This window comes from Saccopteryx leptura, chromosome 5, assembly GCF_036850995.1.
Source record: "Saccopteryx leptura isolate mSacLep1 chromosome 5, mSacLep1_pri_phased_curated, whole genome shotgun sequence".
NCBI classification, from domain to species: Eukaryota; Metazoa; Chordata; class Mammalia; order Chiroptera; family Emballonuridae; genus Saccopteryx; species Saccopteryx leptura.
The window spans coordinates 216248500-216272101 of record NC_089507.1 but is presented as its reverse complement, the minus strand read 5'-3'; the positions used below and the strand labels follow the sequence as shown (position 1 = coordinate 216272101).

Genomic DNA, 23602 nt, shown 5'->3' with positions numbered 1-23602 from the left:
GACGAGACGGGGAAGACAGGAGGAGGGGGAATAGGTTTGGCGATGGGAGCTGGGCTCCGTTTTGAGCATGTTAAATATAACGCCGGTTCACCACCCGAGTACAGATGTTAAGTAGGCAGCTGGACATACACGTCTGGAGTTCAGGAGAGAGATCAGAGCTGGAGAAATGTTTTAAGTGTCACTGGGTGTAAAGCTGGTTGCCTGGGCTGCTCATCAGCAGGGCTGAAATAGTCCTGTTTTCCTTTTCTGTCCTTCTTGGCTCCCGGAAGCCCCTTGGATACAATGCAGTCTCCAGGCTCCGGCACGAAAAGGGGTTCTCATATAGACGTGGATTGCACTGGATTGGACGCCAGAGCAAAAGGATAAAATGTTTCCATTTATCATGAAGGTGTGCTTGCCTATGTGGTTTTTGTTTGTTTGTTTGTTTTTGTATTTTCTGAAGCTGGAAACGGGGAGAGACAGTCAGACAGACTCTCGCATGCGCCCAACCGGGATCCACCCGGCACGCCCACCAGGGGCGATGCTCTGCCCCTCTGGGGCATCGCTCTGCGGCGACCAGAGCCACTCTAGCGCCTGGGGCAGAGGCCAAGGAGCCATCCCCAGCGCCCAGGCCATCTTTGCTCCAATGGAGCCTCGCTGCGGGAGGGGAAGAGAGAGACAGAGAGGAAGGAGGGGGTGGGGGTGAAGAAGCAAATGGGCGCTTCTCCTATGTGCCCTGGCCGGGAATCGAACCCGGGTCCCCCGCACGCCAAGCCAACGCTCTACCGCTGAGCCAACCGGCCAGGGCCGCCTATGTGTTTTTCTTTTGCATTTTCATATGCTATCTGCAGGGTTTGGGAACGTCCTCCTTGTCCCCTGTCACCCTGGGCTAACCTGATGATTGTCAGTAGTCTCCCTGGACTCTGGGGAAAAGACAGCAAAGAGGGTGACGTGTAAGAAAAGCACTCACGAGCGGGCGGCGAAACACCGGAGAGAGGCTGAGGCTAGGGCTTCCTGGTCAGTCTGGGAGGGAAAAGCGGAGACCGCCTGGTCGAGCCCCTCCTCCCCAACCCAGTCTGCAGATGAGGCTGTTGTGCCTTGGAGAGTTAGTTGTCACGATCAAGATGACACAATGAAACTCTCTCACCTGACCGGAGGTGACCGGAGGTGGTGCAGTGAACTGGGTGTGGGCCTGGGACACTGAAACCCCTGGTTTGAAACCCAAGGTTGCCGGCTAGAGCGTGAGCTCATCAGCTAGAGCGCAGGCTTGCTGGCTTGAGCGTGGGGTCGCCGGCTGCCTCCCCATAATCTCTCTTCTGTGTGTGTGTGCGTGTGTGCATGTGTGTGTGTGTGTATGTGTGTGTGTTGTGCACAGACACTCAGAGTTGAGGTTCTGCCTAGACATTCTGAGGTTCTATCTCCCAAGTTCACTGCTATTTCCCGGAGAATCGGGAATCAGAGAGACTCCCAGGAACCCGCCCCTCTTGGTCACAGCTGCCTGTGACGTTAGGTCATTTATACAGAAGAGGGTGTGGGATCTCTCCTCCCCTTTCCCCTTCCAAAGCTGACGCCAGCTCCTCTCCCCGGGGAGCCTGACCCAGAGCAGTGTTGGGAGAGCTGGAAGTTGTGGCTCCCGGACATCCAGCCCTCTGACAAAGAGGACAGCAGACAGAGGGCTGGAGATGCACGCTGATGGCAAAACCACCCTTGTTTGCTCTTTTTGGTATTTTTCTGAAGTGAGAAGTAGGGAAGCAGAGAGACAGACTCCCACATGTGCCCTACTGGGATCCACCCGGCATGCCCACCAGGGGGCGATGCTCTGCCCATCTGGGGCATTGCTCTGTTGCGACTAGAGCCATTCTAGCGCCTGAGACAGAGGCCATGGAGCCGTCCTCAGCGCCTGTGCCAACTTTGTTCCAATGGAGCCTTGGCTGTGGGAGGGGAAGAGAGAGACAGAGAGGAAGGAGAGGGGGAGGGGTGGAGAAGCAGATGGGCGCTTCTCCTGTGTGCTCTGGCTGGGAATTGAACCCAGGACTTCCACATGCCGGGCCAATGCTCTACCGCTGAGCCAACTGGCCAGGGCTTGTTTGCTCTTCTTATCCATTTTTTTTTTTTTTTGTATTTTTCTGAAGCTGGAAACGGGGAGAGACAGTCAGACAGACTCCCGCATGCGCCCGACCGGGATCCACCTGGCACGCCCACCAGGGGCAATGCTCTGCCCACCAGGGGGCGATGCTCTGCCCCTCCGGGGCATCGCTCTGTCGCGACCAGAGCCACTCTAGCGCCTGGGGCAGAGGCCAAGGAGCCATCCCCAGTGCCTGGGCCATCTTTGCTCCGATGGAGCCTCGGCTGCAGGAGGGGAAGAGAGAGACAGAGAGGAAGGAGAGGGGGAGGGGTGGAGAAGCAAATGGGCGCTTCTCCTGTGTGCCCTGGCCGGGAATCAAACCCGGGACTTCTGCACATGCCGGGCCAATGCTCTACCGCTGAGCCAACTGGCCAGGGCTTGTTTGCTCTTCTTAAACCTGGCGCTTATTAGATTGCTGACGAGGTTAACGTGTCCGTCCGTCCTGTCCTCCCCCCCCCCCCCCCCGTTTGCTCACTGTGTTCTCCGTTTTCCTTCTCACACCAGCCCAGTTTCTTCCCAGGCAGCTCTGCCCCTTAGCGAAGCTGGTGCTGAGACTGGCTGCCTTCAGGAGGGGCCGGCTGGGGCCCAGCGAGAACAAAGGAGACCATCTGTTCAGGAGAAGACTGAGGTTCGGAAAGTCCCTACAGAAGGAAGAAAGGGGAATGCCTCCCTCCCCTTAGGACTTGGTGGAGGAGGCCAAGAAAAGGGTGGGGGCATGCTCGGGCCGGAGCTGAGATGCTAGGGACCTGGCACCCCCACGACCCTGGGGTCCGAACTCTGGGGTGAGGTGGCGATGGCATATGCTTGGAGCGTTTAGAGCAGAAGGGACAGTGGTCTGGCTTCCTCGGCTGTCCAGGAGGCAACAGGCCTCACAGAAGGGGGCCGTGTCCAACCTGGCTTTTGAGCAACGGATCAGACCTAGAGGAGGCACTGAAACTGGTGACCTGGTGAACCCAGAGGGAAGTACTCTCTGGGAGCCTTATAAAAGGACCTTGAATCCTGTGAATTCCGAACCCCGTGAATGCCTGTGGTAGGTAAGTTACCCAAATGTTTGCGATGTTTACCCGTTCTCTGTGTCCACGGCCTTTGCGAAATGCTCCTGCAGCTCCTCCTAAGAAGAGGTGAAGTCTGTCCCCCCATCCCCACCCCCCACCCTCCAGCCCCCGTGACATCTGGCCTGGTCCTGTGACATGCTTTGGCCAAAGAATGTGACAGAAGTGACCTTGTACTTTGCAACTTCTGGTCTCCCTCAAAACAGCCCCTTTTGTGTGAACAAGCCCAGCGTAACCTCCTGAAGAATGAGAGACCCCCCTGGAGGAGAGCTCAGGTGGCCCCGGCCACCATCACCCCTCCCCCACCCCATGACACAGCTACCTAGCCCACCTGCCACTGAGGTCAAGTCCACGAGCAGTCAGCAGGTGTGAAAGGAACCACCGAGCTGAAACCCAGATGAAATGACCAACCCACAGAAGCATGAATCAAATAAATGGTTCTGCCTGACCTGTGGTGGTGCAGTGGATAAAGCGTCGACCTGGAAATGCTGAGGTCGCCGGTTCGAAACCCTGGGCTTGCCTGGTCAAGGCACATATGGGAGTTGATGCTTCCAGCTCCTCCCCCCGTCTCTCTCTCCTCTCTCTCTCTCTCTCCCTCTCTCTCTCCTCTCTCTCTGTCTCTCTCTCTCTCCCTCTCTCTCTCCTCTCTAAAATGAATTTAAAAAAATAAATAAAAATAAAAAAATGAAAAAATTATAAAAAAGCAGTGGTTAAATAAATAAATAAATAAATAAAATAAAATAAAATAAATGGTTCTGGTTTTAAGCCGTTACATTTTTTTTGGTGGGGAGTGGGGTTTGGTACACGGCCGTAGCTGACCCATACAATGCCTGACCTGCCGCGGACCAGCACAGCTTCTAATAACGATGCGGAATTGAGGAAACACACTTTGTCAGAACAAAACCGATGGGACCGGGAGGACTCCTCAAACTGCCTGGCAGTATCTGAGTGCCTCATAGTCCCAGTTCGCTTTATTATATAGACCTATGCAAATCAAGGCCCCTGATACAAAGTTGCACATCAAAGGCTAAGACAGGAACTCTCCCAAGGCAAAAACAGGATACATTAGTGAAATTTACACAGGATACATTAGTGAAATTTACAAACATCTGAAACAAACAAAGAGTCAGAGGAAGGGCATGTATATTGCTTCCTGCACCCCAAGGAAGCAAGTGGAGTGGGTGCAAATACTCAGCATCAAAGCCAAATCTGGAGATGGAGGGGGGAGAACTTAGCCTTTTGCTAAGCCTTGAATCTATAATGGCTTCCTGCCATTAACGGTCCACAACACTGACCTACTTAGTAGAACAAACTCAATGAATCTTCAGTAAAACGTGAAAATAAAAGAAACAGCTCAGAAAGGTGTCCACCCAGCTGAGCGGGAGCAAGAGGTTCAGGAGTCTGACGGGAAGGCGCTGAGGGTCTCGTACACTTTTCCAGGGCTGAGGTCAGTGCAGAGCGGTTCCGATGGATGGGCCTCCTCGACCAGAGGACGGGAGAGGGAGCCATGGAGGTTAGCAGGGGTGCTGACACAAGGTGCCAGTGTGCCAGACGGGGCGGGCCACCCCTGAGCAGACCCAGTGCAGAGTGCGCAGGGACCAGGACCTTCTCGTGACAGACGCCAGAGCCCGAGACGGTCCTCAGACCCACGGCGCCGTCCTGCCCCAGAAGGGAAGCTCGGTGTCCTCTGCGCCCAGGACCATCCGGAGGAGGAAGGACAGAGGGACGCCCAGGAAGCCTGAGGGGTTTGTTGTTCTTTTTCTGGAAAAGACTTGAGTTAACCTCGAAGGAAGCGACGGCAACTTATACCCGCGTGGACGGCGCGCGCTCCACCCCCTACGGGCCACCGCATGTTTATTCTGTTTTACAGACCAGGAATCAGAATTACAAGGTGTTCAAATAATTGTAACAAGTGGGTACAGCCAAGATTCGAACCCAGGCAGGGGCTGTCAGAACCCGGAAGAGCCTTGGATGGCTTTCGTCGGCTCAGAAACAAAAAGGCTCAGAGATGGCAAGTGAGTGCGGAAGGTCACACAGCCAGGAAGAAGCAAACCCGAGGGCACACTGTGACGACCACGCTTGTCTCCCTCCCCAGCACTGAGGACAGAGTCGGCGGTCAGGGACCACTGGAGTTTTGACACAGTGCTTACAAGAACCGCGGCCCAGACACAGAAGCCGGAAACCCCTCCAGCTGGCTCCTTCCTCTTCTCTCGCTGTTGTCAGAACACTTCCCCAAGAAGCCTTCGTCCTGTCCCGTGGAGCAGACACAGCCTTGTCCACGGGCCCCACTTCCGACTCCAGCACACCGGAGAGCAAAGAGACGGCCGGCCTTGGGGACACAGGAGGCCCCCTGCGCCTCTCGCCATGCCCACCCTGCCCGGCCCGGCCCACTCGCCTCCCTCCCGGCTCCTGGGGCTGCTCCTTGTCCTCTCAGGTGAGCGGGGTCCGGGACAGGACAGCATTGCCCCCTGGCTGGTTCCAGAGAGGGGCACCAGGTCCTCTGGCATGCCTGGGGGGGGGGGGCTCAAACCCACCGAGATGGAGTAGGAGAAGGGCGTGAGGAACGTGGCTGACCCAGCAGAGCTCAGGCTCAGCGTCCCAAGCAGCAGAACCCGGGCAGCGCAGTGACGTTCTGCTCCCGGGCTCCCGGGCTCCTGGGCTCCTGCCAGGTGGGTCCTGGCTCCGGCACCTGGGTGCCCACGTCTTTTCTACAACGCAGGACCACGCACGGGACCCTTCTCTAGAAATGCTGGGAGTGTTCCACATAAACACTCCCAGGGCAGTGTTTAAGCCTCACAATAGAATGTTGTCACTTTTTTTTTTATCATTTGGGGGGCCTTGCTTTTCTGACTTGTTAAGTGGGACCAGAGCACTTCTCTCTGGGTAGGGTTCTCTGTCCTGCATAATCCGCCCGTTGCCCTGCTGGGAGGCACAGCCCAGGGCCAGTGATGTAATTTAAATGCAAGCCTTTTGTTCAGAAAGTCTTGAGAATTTTAAGGCAGACGCAGCAGAGCACTAACTCAAGCCGGGGCCCTTTGAAGCGCGGGGACCCCAGTGAGACAGCGCTGGCCCAGCCGGGGGCGGGGGGGGGGAGGGGGCAAAGCTGGGCTCAGATCTCACCACCGGTTGCTTTAAGTAAGTTTTCTCTGAGCTTCACATGTCCCCCTCTGTAAAATGGGGCTAATCCTAGGGCCCACCCCATAGCTTTGTTAGGAAGTTCCCATGAGATAATACCTATAAGGACAGCTCGCCTTTACACAGTGCAGGGGGTCGGGGTTCTGACTCCCCCTGCAATTAAAATCCACGTGGAACTTCCGAATCTCCAAACACCAAACTGCACATCGTCTGCCGCTGACCAGAGCCTTACGTACAAACGGTCAGTTAACACATATTTTGTATTAGAAGTAGTATATTCTGTATACTTACAGTCGAGTGAAAGAAAATGTTATTAAGAAAATCATAAAATTACGATTAAAACTATATATAGTAAATATGTATATACACCAGTAACAGCCACTTATTACCGTCCCCAAGTATTGTGTACTGTACGCACTTACGTGCACTAACCTTTCACACGACTGGCTGGGCAGTAGGCTCGGTTCTACCACAGAACCGAGCATAACCACAGACACACGAGGAGTCTCTTGCTCTCTGACCATACCATGGCCACAGAGTCACTAGGCAATAGGAATTTTTCAACTCCCCTATAATTTTATGGGACCATAACAGCCTAGGCAGCCAGCTGTTGACCAAAAACATCTGTATGTGATGAGCGACTATAGTATAAGAACCTTACTATGGTATCCTAACCTAACCTTTATTCTATTATTGTCTTAACATTACTTATACATGTGCTATTGTACAAGCCTCACAATAGAATGTTGTCACTTTTTTTTTTATCATTTGGGGGGCCTTGCTTTTCTGACTTGTTAAGTGGGACCAGAGCACTTCTCTCTGGGTAGGGTTCTCTGTCCTGCATAATCCGCCCGTTGCCCTGCCGATCACGAGGTTTCCAGGTCTGAATGGTCGGAGCAGGCAGTAGTCTCAGCCCTGTGCTGGTGGTGGGCACCGTTCTCTGCATATGTGTGAGGCGAGGGAAGGGCCCCCCCGGAAAGGACTAGAGAGAACAGATCTGACTAGCTCGGGTAAATGGTATTTGGCCTGGGTGTTGCTGAACTTCTTCTTGGAACTAAAGACACTGAGGACAAAGAGCACCCCTAGGGTTAATTCTGGGGTGTCACTTGGCCACGAGGCAGTCCTCGGTGGCTAAGAGCGCACGCCCAGCAGAAGGCAGGCAGAAAGCGAGTTTAAAGTTTCACAACCCTTCCCCACATCCTCTTAGATGTGTCTTCACCTCCTGACCTCACCTCACTCGCAACTGAGAAACATCCGGATGTGCTGCAGGCTCACCTCCCGGAGGGAGGGAAACGGAGGTGTTCCCAGGGCGCGATGGGGACGCAAACCCAGGGACATTTGGGGGCGTGACGAGTTGGTTTGTTTGCTAGGGATGCCCTAACCAATTCCTCAAGCTGCTGGGTACTTACTTTCTGACCGTTCTGCAGAGGTGAAGGGTTCTGCAGGGTTGACGGTCCCTGAGGCCTGTCTCCTCAGTGGATGAATGGCTGTCATCTCCCCGTGGCTCCCTGTGGTCTTCCCTCTGTGTGTGGGTGTGTCCTACTATTCTCTTCTTATGTAAGGATGCCAGTCACGTTGGAGTAAGACCCACCCGTGTGACCTCATTTTAACTTCCTCACCTACGTTTATAACAGACTTCATCTCCAGACGCAGTCACGATCTGAGGGGCAGGGTTTAGGACTTCAACATACGAATTGCGGGGAGGAAGGAGGAGCACCCTTCAGCCCATGCACGGCGACCCTGGGCAAGTCGCCTAACCTTTCTGGACACTCAGTGCCTTCTGTCCTCAAACGGGGATCATGCCGCCCAGCTCGCGGGCGCGCGGGGGAGAAGTAAGGGCCGCGATACAGGCCGTGCTTGGCGCATGGTGAGCCGGCACTCGGGGGCCATCGATGACTTGCGAGTTCTCCATTCAACAGCTCTGCCCTGTCCCGCCAGCTGCCTCCTCTCCTCTCTCACTTCCGTCTGCAGCAACACCCCCGGGCTGGACGGAGCAATTGTACTGGGTCAGCTCCTGACTAGTTTCTGTTGGCTTCCCCCCAGGACTCCCAGTCCTTCCTGCCCGGCTCACGGGGCCTTCCTTCCTCCGCCGCAGGAACCTCTGAGCAAGGCCACGGGAGAGAGTGGCAGGTGCTGCAGCCCGAGGGCCCCCTGCTGGTGGCAGAAGGGGAGACCCTCCTCCTGAGGTGCACGGTGGTCGGCTCCTGCGCCCACGCCCACGCCCACGCCGGGATGAGGTGGGTCCAGGTGAGAGATCAGCGCCCGCAGGAAATTTACAACTTCAAACCCGGCTTCTTCTCCCCCGGGGTGACGCCCCTGAGCCTGGAGCAGCCCTCGGAGCCCCCGGAGTGCGACTACTCCATCTATATCCTCAACGTCACCCGGGAGCAGGAGGGAACCTACCACTGTGTGACGCCGGAGGGCGCGCGTGGGCGCGCAGAAGGGCAGCGGGGCGAAGGCACCTCGGTGCTTGTGAAGGGTGAGTGCGCGGCCCCGCGGGTCACCGCGTTCTGCGCGGCCCCGTTTCCCCCGCGTCGGTCACTCTTATCCACAATCATGCTGCGCGCACACCACCTCCGTCGCAGCGCGCAGCCACTCGTGTGTCTCACTGACATTTCCCGGGGACTGGGGTGGTTCAAGGGTCCAGACCGGCCGGAGTCCATTCTTCTCACGGGGATGGCGGAAGAACAAGAGGGCCATTCCCAACACCCCCCCCCCCCCCCCCGCACATTCCAAGCTTCTGTCCGCATAATGTCTGCTAACCGCCCATGGGTGATGACTCAATAGACAGGGGAAATCCGATAGACAAGAAAGTGTGCATGAGTATGGCTGTACCCAGTATGGCTGTACCGGGGTGGGGGGCTCAAGAACTGGGGCTGATCATTTAATTTCCCTCAGTCCCCAAGCAAACGGTCATGTCATCTGTAAGTTCACCAGTGATGACCTGGGTAGCCAGATCCTGGGCGTGTCACCCTTAAGTCAGTCACTTCAGATCTATGTACTTGGAAAGGGCTTAACTTGAAAAACAGGCGACATAACTCTCTCTGTGTGTGTGTGTGTGTGTATTTTTCTGAAGCTGGAAACGGGGAGAGACAGGTGGATCCGCATGCGCCCGACTGGGATCCACCCGGCACGCCCACCAGGGGCAATGCTCTGCCCACCAGGAGGCGATGCTCTGCCCCTCCGGGGCGTCACTTTGCCGCGACCAGAGCCACTCTAGCACCTGGGGCAGAGGCCAAGGAGCCATCCCCAGCGCCCGGGCCATCTTTGCTCCAATGGAGCCCTGGCTGCGGGAGGGGAAGAGAGAGACAGAGAGGAAGGCGCGGCAGAGGGGTGGAGAAGCAAATGGGCGCTTCTCCTATGTGCCCTGGCCGGGAATCGAACCCGGGTCCCCCGCACGCCAGGCCGATGCTCTACCGCTGAGCCAACCGGCCAGGGCCGCAACATAACTCTTAGTTCAAGAGCCGTTCGGGTGATGGAACGGAAGACCAGATGTTTGTGACACCACTCTGTAAACTGCTGAGGTGGAGAGGATCTGTGTGTGGGGGGTGGGGGGGTGAGGGGGGGGGGCTCACCTGAACTTGATGTAAGCATCTCGGGAAGACATCCCCGACTCCTCCCCAGCTGCGCTGGTGCCGTCTCCCGGTCCGGTCCGGCAGTCCTCTGGGTTTCCAGACTCAGGGGGCTTTTTCCGGACGCTGTCTGCCACCAGACTGAGACCTTCCTTGGGACAGAACATTTCTGTGCGTTTCTGAGCTTCAGTCCCAGCCTCGGCACAAAGTCGATGTGACCGAGAACTTCCTGACTGAGTGACGAGGGAGGTGCAGGAGGAAGTGGCCGAGTGAAGAAATCAGGGAAGGGGCAGGGAAGACATGAGGGGGGAAAGGAGTGGACCACGGTGGGAGAGAGAGAATAAAACACGGGTCTCTCTTCGGCTGCAGGAGCCGGGGACCTAGAGCCACACCTCCGGATCATCCAGCCCCAGGAGCTGGTGTTGGCGACCACGGGGGACACTGTCTTCCTGAACTGCACGGTGCTTGGGGATGGTCCCCCCGGACCCATCAGGTGGTTTCGGGGGGCTGGCCTGAGCCGGGAAGCCATTTACAACTTTCAAGGCCTCTCCCAGCCCAACGTGACGGCGGTCCGGGCCTCCAGCACGGACTTCAGCATCGTTCTGCGAGGTGTCTCCCCTGAGTATGCCGGCACCTACTACTGTGTCAAGTTTCAGAGGAAGCTCAACAGGCAACACCTGTCTGGACAGGGCACCAGGCTGAGAGTGAGAGGTGGGACCGGTGGTCTGGAGGTGTCAGGGGGTGGGGGAGGCTATCCACAGGGAACTTTGCTCCATATCCCAGCCTCCCTGTCTGGACAGGGCACCAGGCTGAGAGTGAGAGGTGGGACCGCTGGTCTGGAGGTGTTAGGGGGGTCGGGGAGGCTATCCACAGGGAACTTCGCTCCATATCCCAGCCTCCCTGTCTGGACAGGGCACCAGGCTGAGAGTGAGAGGTGGGACCGCTGGTCTGGAGGTGTTAGGGGGGTCGGGGAGGTTATCCACAGGGAACTTCGCTCCATATCCCAGACAAGCCATCTCTTCCCAGCCTCCCTGCCTTTACCGAAGCTGTCCCCTCTGCCTGGAATGTTTCCTCATTTTCTATGGAGAACTCCTACTCATCCTTCAAAGCCCAACATAAATAGCCCCCTCCTCTGTGAAACCTTCTCCTTCTACCAGCCAGAGTTAATTTTGTCCCCATAAAACTTTATAGAGTCAGTGATTCGACAAACACCTGTTGCGTGCCTGCTGACTGCTCCGCACTGTCCTTGAAGCTGTGGATACCACAATCAGTCAGACATTGTTTCTACCCCGGAGATGCTCTATCCAGCATGTCTAACTAGCCCTTCGTAGTTACCTGGTTTGACTTCCAGCCCCCACCCCAGGTAGAAACTGGCAGACTCTTCTTGGTGACCCCAACTCCAAGCACAGGGCTGAGAAAGTGGTGGGACAGAAAGAAAAGAGGAATCTGAGACCACCTCTCTCCCTTGCAGCAAAGCCCACCTCTCCCCAAGAGGCAGAAGTTACCGATCAACACGTAGCCAAGGGGTTTCCATCAGGTGAGTGTGTCGACCTCCAGCGGAGTTGACCAGTCCCCACCGGCACGGGGTGGGACCAAAGATGGCTTAGCCACGGGAAGGCAGTGGGCCCTTCTAGGGCCCATCTGCCACCACGAAAGTTCTAAGGGCCCCGGCTGGTTGGCTCAGTGGTAGAGCGTCGGCCCAGTGTGCAGATGTCCCAGGTTCGATTCCCGGCCAGGGCACACAGGAGAAGAGCCCATCTGCTTCTCCACCCTTCCCCCTCTCCTTCCTCTCTCTCTCTTCCCCTCCTGCAGCTAAGGCTCCACTGGAGCAAAGTTGGCCCGGGCACTGAGGGTGGCTCTATGGCCTCTGCCTCAGGCACTAGAATGGCTCCAGTTGCCACGGAGCAAAGCCACAGATGGGCAGAGCATCACCCCCTGGTGGGCATGCTGGGTGGATCCCAGTCGGATGCATGTGAGAGTCTATCTGACTGCCTACCCGCTTCTAACTTCGGAAAAATACAAAAAAAAAAGAAAAGAAAAAAGGAAGTTCTAAGGACTCCATCTCAACTGCAGAATCAGAGATCCAGAGAACCTTGTTAAAGCTCAATCAGAGAAGCAGCCAGTGCTAACTGTTCAGTGGGCGGGCTTGCTTGAGACGTAGTGAGCTCCCCGTGATTCCTGGTAAGATGACACGGTTAAAACCGTGCATAAGAGAGTGGCAGCACGTGGCTCTGCAGCTGGGCTTCCTGGATTGAGCCCCTTTCCATCTGTGAGACTGTGGGCAGGTTGCTCCACTCTTTGAACCTCTGGTGTCCTGCGCTGTGGACAGGGATGGGGGTGGGATAAGAATCAGAGAGCCTACCTCACAGGGCTGTGTGTGGATCCAATGAGTCCCATGTGCCGACTGCCCAGAACTGTGCCTATCACAGCACCTGTTAGCACCCAGGGACACTGGACAGCTGGGGAGAGGGGAGGACTGGGACTAGAGGGGCCAGGTTGTCTTCCCTGCCGCTCAGCCCTGTTCCTGCCATTCTAGGGAGCCCATACTTCTTGGACACATGTGGCCCTGAGCCAATCACATTCCCCCTCTGGGTCTGTCCCCTCGTCTGTACAAACTGCATCACTATCCTTATCTGGCAAGATCAGTTTGAGGGTTATATTAGGCAATTAGGAAGTGCTTAGCTCAGGGCCAGGGGCAGAGGAGCCAAGCAGCCGACAAATGAATGTTTTCTATTATAGCAGGTCCTTGAATGCTGTCATTACAGCATGGATGAGATGCCATGGGAACTTCGCTCTTGTTTATATCAATTAGCCTGTGATCGAATTGGTTTCATCACACATATGATAGGTTTTGCTGAAAGTCACAGAACTTATCATCAATGTTAAGGGAGGACTTCCTGTGTTGTCGGAGGTCAGGGATGCTATCAAGGTGATTAAAGGTACAGGAAGGATATTTAGCAAAGCCTTTCGGGGCCTGGTACAAAGGGAGGGGAGGACTCAGATCTCCTCCTCCAGTAGTAGAAGGAACATGGAGGCCCCAGAGGTTATAGGGCGACTGAGTCCCACCTCACCCACTGGGAGCACCGAGGGGAGAGCTGTTGAGGGTCCCCCTGGGGTCCTTGCTGAACTCTCCTCTGTGTCCCCCAGGCTTCCTGTCTGTGCTCACAGCTATGACCCTGGGCCTGAAGGCAGTGACTCTGGCTGGACTCCTGCTGGCCCTGGCTGCCCGCCGGAGAAACCCTGGGCAAGAGATCGTCAAAACCCTGGACCCAGCGAAGCTGCGCTTATCTTAGCCTGGGGCCTGGGTGAGGGGCCAGCTCCGATCCCAGCCTCCAGGGGTCCCCCAGGAGTCATGACAACCTCCAGGACCCCGTACACCACATCTCGGTTCACCTGGTGAAACACCCCACTCAGCAGTGGGCACCCGCTGACAGCCTTCCTCCGTCGCCCCAGCCTGGGCAGGGCCTCCTGGTCCTTTGTGGCCTTGTCTGACATCTCCACGGGCCCTTGCCCCTGCTGCAGCCCCGTCTCGGGTGCCCCCCACCCCTGCCCCTGCTCCCCGTTTTCACAGCCTTCAAGCTCTAGCTCAGAGACTCCCCGGAAGGTCTCCCTGCGCGCTCCTGAGCTCACCCGGCCACACGGCCTGCGCCCCTCCATCCCCCTCCTTCCCTCCCCTCTCCTGCCCTTGTCTCCTCCCCGCTGTGGCCGGCCGGCTCCGGTGGCTGGAACAGAGCTGGAGTAGGGAGGGGAGACGTAAGCTGGGCCTTCAGCTCCCCTCCTCCCTGCCCCGTTTTGTTGAGAGCTTTTAGATAAGTGTTATAAAATGTAGTTGCTTTTTTTTTTTTGTATTTTTCTGAAGTGAGAAGTGGGGAAGCAGACAAATAGACTCCCGTATTTGTCCAATTGGGATCCACCCGGCATGCCCACCAGGGGGCAATGCTCTGCCCATCTGGGACGTTCCTCTCCTGCAACCGGAGCCACTCTAGCGCCGGGCGGAGCCCATGAAGCCATCCTCAGCGCCAGGGCCAACTTTGCTCCATTGGAGCCTTGGCTGCGGGAGGGAAAGAGAGAGACAGAGAGAAAGGAGAGGGGGAGGGGTGGAGAAGCAGATGGGCGCTTCTCCTGTGTGTCCTGGCCGGGAATTGAACCCGGGACTTCCACATGCCAGGCCGATGCTCTACCTCTGAGCCAACCGGTCAGGGCTAAAATGTAGCTTCAAACTGACACAAACACACCCCAGTTCCCTTTGGAATCCAATTGCCCCCTAAATGCCTCCAGTCAGATCATCTGGAGCTGCCTCCAAAAACCAGACAAGGAAACTGACCAGCACAGTTCCCTGGGTCAAGGAGAGACGGGGTGGTGCAGTGGTTAGGCACACAAACCCTAGGTTCAAACTTCTTTAAGAGTCCGGGGGTTTTGTACCCGTAGAATGGACCCGATACTACAACTCACTCACTTCCTAGAGTTGCCACAAGGGTGAATGCGTTTGTCTCTTTAAAGCGCTCTTAAGAGGGTCTGAGGCATAGCAAGTGCTCAGTCAACGCTGGCTGTCAGGTAACCTGACAGAGGAAGGATGGCCTTGTTTTTTCTCTCTAGTCGCCCAAAGCCAAAGAGGGAGTAACATCTGGGTTCGGGCGGGACTTGCATCCCCGCGGAGGAGCTAGATCTTGAGGAGCCAATCACCTTCAGACGTTTGAGCCCGGCCGAGTCGTCATCAGTTTCCAGGGTGAAAAGCCTTGCCGCCAGCCGAGCATGCGCACATTCCAGGCTCCTGGACTTGCTGGGAAGGCGGTGTGGGCAGAGGGCGGCGGATATTTCGAGGTTAACACAGCAATGAAGGGGACGGGGACCGGGAGCAGAGCTGGTAGTGGGTGCCCTCGCAGTAGAAAGGAGAGCCTCTAACCACAGAGGTCATCCTTCCACACGTCCTGCAGCTGAAAAGCTGCTCATAAAAACCCGAACCTACGTCCTAATTCATCTGACATATAAACTAAAAATATTTGTTGCCCCGTTTTGATAGACATCAAGTTTCCCAGGAATGCAACTCCTGACTCAATGGAGGGAAGACTGAACCTTATGTTGTGCATAACTTTATGATGTGCTTTTCTTTCTTTTTACCATTTTGAAAAATAATGTCACTCACAGCCACACACAGTGTTTTAACCACTCATAAAACAGCCCTGTACATAGAAGCAAGCATCTAATTGCTTCATTTTGTTCTTGTATTATACACTTGTATTATACGTATACCTGAGGACACGCAGGTCATTTGCTTCCAAATTACTTTCCCTTTACTTCTCCAATTTGGGCATGATGTTGATTTTTTTCAATAAGATCAATTTTTTTTTTAAATGCTATATGTACTTTTATTTATTTATTTATTTTTTACAGAGGCAGAGATAGACAGGGACAGACAGACAGGAACGGAGAGAGATGAGAAGCATCAATCATCAGTTTCTCGTTGCGTGTTGCGACTTCTTAGTTGTTCATTGATTGCTTTCTCACATGTGCCTTGACCGTGGGCCTTCAGCAGACCAAGTAACCCCCTGCTGGAGCCAGCGACCTTGGGTCCAAGCTGGTGAGCTCTTTGCTCAAGCCAGATGAGCCCGCGCTCAAGCTGGCGACCTCGGGGTCTCGAACCTGGGTCCTTCCGCATCCCAGTCCGACGCTCTATCCACTGCGCCACCACCTGGTCAGGCTAAGATCAATTTTATTAACTCTGAATTCCATGTAAATTAGTAATGGGGTGATACTAAATGTTTGTTATGAAACAGGGGGTCTGGGTCTAAGAACACTGAGTACATGGGGCCGGCCCAGCTCCCACCTCCCACCCAGCTCAGATGTGCACCCTGAAGCTCAGAGAGGCCCAGATACCTGCTCACTTCACCCAGCCTCTCCGGGGAGAGCCACGCCCACAACCACAGTGAACTCTGCTCCCACTCCACAACCTCCCCACTTTGGGACAGCGTGTTTGCAGATCCGAGGCCCCAGGCCATTTCTCCCTGACACAAAGGCATCTCTTTTATAGGAAAATGCACAGTTTCGTGTACTCAGATTAGGTCACATCCCAGAGTCAGTTCAACACTCCTCAGGGGGTCCAGGTTCCGGTCCTGCATCCCTGTCCTCAGATTCTGATCTCTGTGCTTCCCACCTGGATGCTCAGACACTCCAGGTTTCATTCATTTACTCCTTCAGTAACTCAGCTTCCACCCCGGGGTCTCTGAGTCCAGAACACGGGCTCTTAAAGCCCTATTACGCTGAGATAGCCACAGGCCCTGCTGTCACAGGCATGTGGCTCTCGGGGAAGGTGGACACTTAACCAGCGTGCACAGTGTGCACAGATGTAGAAGGGTCCCCTTGAGGAGGAGACGCCTGAACTGAGACCCGAAAGGACAAGTGGGATCTGGCAAAGGGAAGATAGAAACGCGACTCCAGGCAGGTGGCAAGAGGTAAGAGAGCAAAGAAGCTCAGGACCTAAAAGGCAGGATCGTGCCCGAGAAGGTGCCCTTTGGTGCGGAGGCCTGAAGAAAGTGAGGGAGCGGCTTGCCCACCGGCGAGGGAAAGGTGTTCCCGGCAAGAACAGCACGTGCGAAGGCTCGTGCAAATGCACATCTGGCACGTTGAGGAACGGCGAGCTCGCCGGGGCGCCTGGAGCAGAGGGATCTCCAGAGATGCGGTGGAGGAGCTGGCGAAGGCCGCAAGGATCTTGCAGGCCCCGAGACTCACGTGGAGAGAGATGGGGAGCCACGGCAGGGGTGGGAGAGAGGAGTGACCTGTCGTGGTTCAAGGTCTGTTTCTGTTCCCTGAATGTGAGCAACCAGAGGGCAGGGACTTCGCTTTGCTCGCTGCCGGTCCCAGCCTTGGAAGAGCGCCGGGCCCTTGGTAATAGTCAATATTTGAACACGTGAATGAACGCACGGATAACTTCACGGAAAGATGGGATGAGTCCATGCTTCATTGCGACTCTGACTCCTTCAGCCATCGCGCATTCTACTTATTTTTTTTTTAATTTATTCATTTTTAGAGAGGAGAGAGAGAGACAGAGAGGGAGAGAGAGAGACAGAGAGAGAGAAGGGGGGAGGAGCTGGAAGCATCAACTCCCATATGTGCCTTGACCAGGCAAGCCCAGGGTTTTGAACCGGCAACCTAGCCATCACGCATTCTGTCCGCGTGTTTTTAAGACGCGCCCCGCCCCTCGGCTTCGCGCCGCTCCCACCCACGCCGTTGGGCTGCAGATCCGCGCCGCGGCCGCCAGAGGGCGAGGAGCGGCGGCGTTTTCCACACGGAAGACTTGGTGTGAGGCACCGCATGGGGCGGGGCCTGCGGACGGGCGCCGCTCGGCTGGCCCGGGTCCACCCGCGGGCGGAACGCGGCAGCGCGGCTAAGGCTGTGCAGCGACGGCCGGAGCGGTTTGAGCAGCACACGGGGCGAAGATGGCGGCGGAGAGGCAGGAGTCACTGAGGGAGTTCGTGGCGGTGACGGGCACCGAGGAGGACCGGGCTCGCTTCTTCCTCGAGTCGGCCGGCTGGGACCTGCAGGTAGCAAGCGCCGCGAGGCCGGCTGCGGCCGGGCGGGCCGGGGGCGGCGGGGCGCGGGCGCCTGGCGCGTCCAGCCCGCGGTGGCCGAAGCGCACCGTCATGCCGGCGGGGCCGCGGCCCGACACAGGCCTCACCGGCCCTGCGGCCGCTTGCCGCGCGTCGCCAGCTGCCCTCCGTGGCGGGGGAACGCGGGCCAGCCGCGGACCCGCCCCGCCCCGCCTGCCTCGGCCAGACTTGGGGCGCCGCAGCAACCCGCGTGCAGAGGGGGAGCTGGGGGCGTGGCGACCGCGCCGCCTCCGGGCTGGAGGTCGGGCCTGCACCGCCAGCTCCCGCTGGAGTCGCGCCGGGGCCCAAGGGGGTCGTTTGTTTCCGTGGACATAGCCCGACCGACCGCCCGTGGAGGGAGGAAGCCGGGCCAGGGAATGGGCCCACGCCCCCTCCTGTACCCAGTGGCGGGCAGAAACTGCCTCTGGGTGGGGGCGCAAGGTGGGAGCCTAGTCATCTCCCTTAGTTACTTTATCTATAAAATGGGGGGAGGGGGGTCTCGTGGAGGTGATCGTCGTATTAAATAAACACTAATGAAAACATGACAGATGAGCCACACAGACAGGGCAGGGGTTTCAGTAAACTGTTGAATCATCCGTGCCTAGAACAACGTCCAGCACCTACTGGGTGTGCATGCAGTCATCCTTAGAGAGAGCCGCGTAGACGGTCCTGGCCAGCGGACATCTAAAGGGGAGGATAATGAACGATTGTTAGGCACCTACCAGGAGCCCCAGATGCTGTTCTGCCTTATTGCATGTCTCCGGTCATCTGAGCTTTGTTTGCATTTTGCCGCTGGACGTTTCAGGGAAGTGGAAGTGACTTGCTCCAGGCCTCCCTACCCAACAGGTAGAAGAGGGAACAGGAGAGCTCAGCGGTGTCCGGATTCCAGAGCCCAGACTCTTAAGCAGCATACATGGCCCTGGCTGGCGCTTTACACATGGTGATTTCGTTTCATCCTGGCACCAGCCAGGTAAAGAGCAGCTTCGCAGTGTTAGTTGAGGAAAGGGAAGCTTGGAGTTGGTAAGCCGTGAGGTTGGGATCGGTTGGGACTGGGTCTGCCGACTCCATCCTTGAAATCGCTTCCCCGGCGAGGTGAGGCGTCATCACAGCTCCGGAGACGCGCAGTGTGAGCGAAGCCCATGTGCGGGGAGAGAGGCAGAATGCAGCGTCCCCCCCTGAAAGACCTGGAAGCTCACAGTGTTACTACGGGCAGGCCATCAGTCCCAGCCTCCTCACAGGGCAGATGGGGAAACTGAGGCTCGTGCCTGTCCTGTGACAGCACAGGTTCTCCTGTCAGGCCCATTACGTCCTGCAGAGGCGTGCTTGCCTGTAGCAGGCAGGCGGTAAGACATCCCACGGAGGCACCCTTCCTTATGTCCTGTCACAGCTCGCTGCCTCCCGTAGGCTGGTGACCCCGAGGAGACCTCAGTGCTGTGATTTCTCTGTGCAAATAAGGGATCGGTAGGTGCCTTCCCATGGAGTTGAGAGAAACAAGCACAAATGTCCAAAGGACTGCCGTAATCTTTGTGTGTGTGCATAGAGCTCTGCTGAAATACTAACAGCTCCTCTCATCCACTGTGCAGGTTTGGTGGGACGGGTGGTCCCCATTACTCAGCTTAGGAAAGCGGGCCTCAAAGAGAAAGTAGACGCAGCAGTCTGGAAGTAGAAGCCTCCCAGTTCCTGACTCCTGGCTCTCACATCAGGACTGAGAATAAGGGCCCAGCACCCTGCCTGGGATGGAACTTGGCTCTGCCCCTTACCAACTGGGACCCTGGGCGGTTTTCTGAATCTCTCAGTTGGCACTTTTTTTTTTTTTTTTTTTTTTTTTTTTTTTTTTTTTATATATTTTTCTGAAGTTGGAAACAGGGAGGCAGTCTCAGACAGACTCCCGCATGCGCCCGACCGGGATCCACCCAGCATGCCCACCAGGGGGCAATGCTCTGCCCATCTGGGGCGTTGCTCTGCTGCAATCAGAGCCATTCTAGCACCTAAGGCAGAGGCCATAGAGCCACCCCCAGCGCCCGGGCCATCTTTGCTCCAATGGAGTCTTGGCTGCGGGAGGGGAAGAGAAAGACAGAGAGGAAGGAGAGGGGGAGGGGTGGAGAAGCAGATGGGCACTTCTCCTGTGTGCCCTGGTCGGGAATCAAACCCGGGACTCCTGCACACCAGGCCGACGCTCTACCACTGAGCCAACCAGCCAGGGCCGCAGTTGGTACTTCTGTATCAGCTATAAAATGAGAGGAGAATAGTGCTAACTGCATAGGATGAAACATGTTAACGTGTGCAAGTACACCCAATGTAGCTCATAAATAAATGCCCGATAGAGGTACGCTGCTTTTATTAGATCACGTTTTTTAATAAAAATGAGAGTGAGGAGTGTCTCCATCCCAGCCTTCCTTCCTTCTTGCCTTTTTTCCCTCATAGTGGGTGGGATTTGTTTCAGGTAACATGAGGACTAACGGTCTCGGTTTCCTGGGCCCCCGGTACAGACCTGCTTATGCCTGTGGGCCGTATCTTTGTGTTTTTGCTCCTTTGTCCTCAAAAGAGATTGCTGTTTGATGAAGGCCTGTTGAATGATCACAAGTTACTCCCTCACTGTTTCAGATTGCCCTCGCGAGCTTTTATGAGGACGGAGGGGACGAGGAAGACATTGTGACCATTTCGCAGGCAACCCCCAGTTCAGTGTCCAGAGGCACAGCCCCCAGGTAAGGGCCAGTTTCGTTTCTTGCTATATGGGCGTCCTTCCAGCAGTGACGAGGAGCTGTTGCCAACCTAAGGGCACAGGCCTGGAGGTTTGGACCGGTGTGTGTGAGTGAAAAGGTTAGACTGGCTGGTGGACAGCAGTTCCTGGTCCGGAAGGAGGATGCTTGCGGCGTTCCCAGAAGTGAGGTTTGCCCTGGCACCTTAAGGGAGTTCTGAGTGGGCCGGCCTTCCCCCACACCGACCCGTCTGACCCGACTGGGCCTTTCCCTAGAGGCGTGCACGCCACCCTCGGGTGGGACTCCTAGGTGAGTGTTGTCTGGTCTGATCCCGGGGAGCCACAGAGCCTACTTTGACGGTGTGTGAGGGTCTTTCATTTGTGAAGCATGAGGAGTGGCCTCGCCATCTCTGGAGGTTTTCAGCAGGACTTTCTTCAGCGGTGCTGTAGGTGTAGAAGATGAGACTCTAGAAAGGGTTTTCTTGTTGTTGCTGCTAGTTTGTTCCTTTGATATTTTGGGGTGCCCATTGCCCCATTAAGAAGTCTTGGAGAAAATAAACCTGTGTACCCCATCTTGCCCCAAATTGATTACGGAGACCTTATCTTAAGAAGCGAACTGGCGTGGAGCCCTCTGTCCCGGCTGCACAGGGCAGCACTGCCTCCCAGGGGACAGGGCGGGGCACTGCTGCGGCTGCACAGGGCAGCACTGCCTCCCAGGGGACGGGCACTGCTGCGGCTGCACAGGGCAGCACTGCCTCCCAGGGGACAGGGCCGGGCACTGCTGCGGCTGCACAGGGCAGCACTGCCTCCCAGGGGACGGGGCGGGCACTGCTGCGGCTGCACAGGGGCAGCACTGCCTCCCAGGGGACGGGGCGGGCACTGCTGCGGCTGCACAGGGCAGCACTGCCTCCCAGGGGACGGGCACGGCCCTCCTGCCAGCCTGCGCTGCAGCCTCCTCTCTGCCGTCACTGGATTGCTCCTGTTCTCTGGCATGTGTTTTTGCCAGGAAAGCTTACTTGGGTTTAAATTCAACCCCGGAATATAGATGTGCTGTTTCTTTGCCAGTGAAGCTGTAGGTTGTTTCTGAGTCTCAAACTACATCCCTCACTTGAGAGGAGCCCTCGCCCCAGACCTCTGTGCTTCCTGGACTTCTCTCCCGGCCTCCGTTTCCAGAGGAAGAGGCTGCGGTGGCCGGCAGGTCTGCGCATTGCTCAGGGGCGCGGGCCAGGACGGGCCCGACCGGGCTCATCAGGTGGGGCATGGCTCCCAGGGTGTGGGCTCTCCTCGCAGCTGCTGCTCGAGGAAGCTGCCTTCCTGGGGCGAGTCCTCCGTGGCCACCCCGGTTACCGTGGGTGCCGGCGTGGCCGCGATGCGGCACAGGGGACACTGCACCTTCGCCTGTGCGTCAGCCATCTAGTCACCCTGCTGTCCTCCGCAGTCCCCACGGCCTGTCACGGGAGCACTGGGAAAGCGTGGGCCGGAGCCTGGCCACCCCGTTCAGGTCCCAGTGCTGTCACTGTGTGGGTTTGCGCCCTCCGGCAGGTCACCTAAGGGCACAGTCCCTCCGTTGCTCTCCCCTGTCAGATGGGAATGGCAGGTGTGACTACCAAACAGAAGGTTAATGCGTTAACACAACAGCTTTGAACACAGTAAATGTTAGCTGCTGTTATTATCCCTTTATTATTACCACTGGCCTCTATCGTTTCCTTTGTGTCCCGTGTCTCATTTCGTAACAAGTGTACACAGGTAAAAACAGACATAAAAGTACAAGAGTCAGGGAGGAGGAGTTTAATGGAAGATGGCATGTGCAGACCTGAGGCCTTGCTGTGTCTGGGCCGACCCTCAGACCGGGCACTGCGGGGCCGGGGCACTGTGGGGTGCAGCACTGTCCTTGTCCAGCTGCGGGGCCGGGGGCACTGTGGGCTGCAGCGCTGTCCTTGTCCAGAAGATGCTGCCGGCATTCTCCGAAGCCAGCCTTGCTGCCACCTCAGAGGAGTTTCATGTGGGGCCTGCTTCCCCTCCCTCTTTGACCTACCTGGCTGCTGCAGGACACTTACCTGCCCCCGGGCTCGCCTGGCCCCACTGTCACCTTCTCAGATCATTTCCGCGTCATCACTGCCACCATGAGCGACAATTAGCGAGTTCTTCCTTTGACTCTAGAACAAGGGTTCTTAGTGCGGAGGCCCCGAGCCCCTTGCAGAGAACTGTGCATTGACTGCAGGCAGGTCCATCAGGCACCTGACGTTGTAGGTAAAGACTTGTTTATACGTTGTACCCTTTCTGGCGAGTAAATCCATCGCGCTTGCCGGGTTCGCAGAGGCCTGCAGGAGAGGAAAGGTCAGTCATTGCTGTGGGAGAAGTCTAACTCCTCAGTAGTAATAGCTGTCCTTTATCGAGCACTTTCCAAGTGCCCGGCACTGGGTCACGTCCTCGCACAGGTATCTCTCAGTCCTCACACTGCCCTGTGAGGTGGGTACTGTTGTTATGCCCATTTCACAGATGAGGACACTGAGGCTGGCATCTTCCCAAGGTCACACAGCTAATAACACAAGGCGTTCAGTGCAGATCTGTTTCTGCTTCCAGCCTTCGGCCAGAATGATGTACTGCCTCTCCTTGTGGACATTCAGGGTCCTCTGGCATGTGCCTTGAACCTGCCATCCTAATCTCAGCCCCTTTATCTTATTTCTTAAATCTTTATTTTCACCACACTGGTATCTCAATTTGGCCTTATTTTTGGTTCTTCCTCTTTTGGTTGAACCTCTCACTGGAGTGGGCACGCCCGCTCTTGCTTTCGGCCTGCGCAGACCCCCTGCCTCCTCAGGGTAGCCCCACCCCACTTTCTTCCGGGCGTGGTACCGCAGCCCACAGGCAGCGGGCCACAGTCCTCAGACCCCAGCCACAGCTTCTGTGACCCGTGTCCTCCTCATGCTGCTCGGTGACACCTCGACTGTGTTGTCATGAACTCTCCTCCTGACATCTAACTAAGTCTTTGCTCCGTAAGTAAATCATCCGTTCCTGGAAGTGGGAGGGCTGGTATTTCAGGGCAGCCACCTCTCTCTGGCTCTGCCAGACACCTGTGTTCTCTCCTTACAGCGCAGTGGCTGTGCAGCAGGCAGGGTGCTCCCCTCACAGGCCAGGGTGCTGAGAGGGTTGAGGAAGTCACAGTTGCCGTTAGGCCAGTTTCAGGCCCCCGTCTGTCTAAGTAGAAGGCTACTTGCTCAGCAGCCCCGGTCCCAGCGCCTAGCACAGAGGCGACCAAGAGGCAGCAGTGTCATCTCTGTCTTTCTGTCGTCTAACAAAACAGTACTTTTCGGGAATTTCAGAGACTGCCATTGTCTGATTCTCTAAAACTAGACTGTCCGATATTGTGGACACTAGTCTCATGTGGCTGTTGAATTACAATTAAATATTTGCACTTAGCCACATTTCAGATGCTCAGTAGCCACATATGACTAATG

The 23602-nt window shown here is 56.3% G+C and overlaps 2 protein-coding genes across 3 annotated transcripts in view; both read left to right on the top strand.

Moving 5' to 3' along the window:
- Window positions 1-4790: 4790 nt before the first annotated feature.
- SIRPB2 (signal regulatory protein beta 2) lies at window positions 4791-15055 on the top strand. 2 transcript variants are annotated; one of them, XM_066384198.1, is made up of 5 exons: window positions 4791-5590; window positions 8387-8770; window positions 10233-10574; window positions 11335-11400; window positions 13011-15055. In XM_066384198.1, exons 1-5 carry the CDS (start codon window positions 5521-5523, stop codon window positions 13154-13156), a joined length of 1008 nt encoding a protein of 335 aa, XP_066240295.1. In that variant the 5' UTR covers window positions 4791-5520; the 3' UTR covers window positions 13157-15055. The 2 variants fall into 2 exon arrangements, with proteins under 2 accessions (XP_066240295.1, XP_066240296.1); XM_066384199.1 differs by lacking the exon at window positions 11335-11400.
- A 2187-nt stretch (window positions 15056-17242) lies between these two features.
- NSFL1C (NSFL1 cofactor) overlaps window positions 17243-23602 on the top strand; it is a 29790-nt gene continuing 23430 nt past the window's right edge. The window contains exons 1-2 of the mRNA XM_066384269.1: window positions 17243-17401; window positions 20051-20151. Coding sequence (XP_066240366.1) covers window positions 17297-17401; window positions 20051-20151 — 206 coding nt within the window. The 5' untranslated portion in view covers window positions 17243-17296. The remainder of the gene's footprint in view (window positions 17402-20050; window positions 20152-23602) is intronic.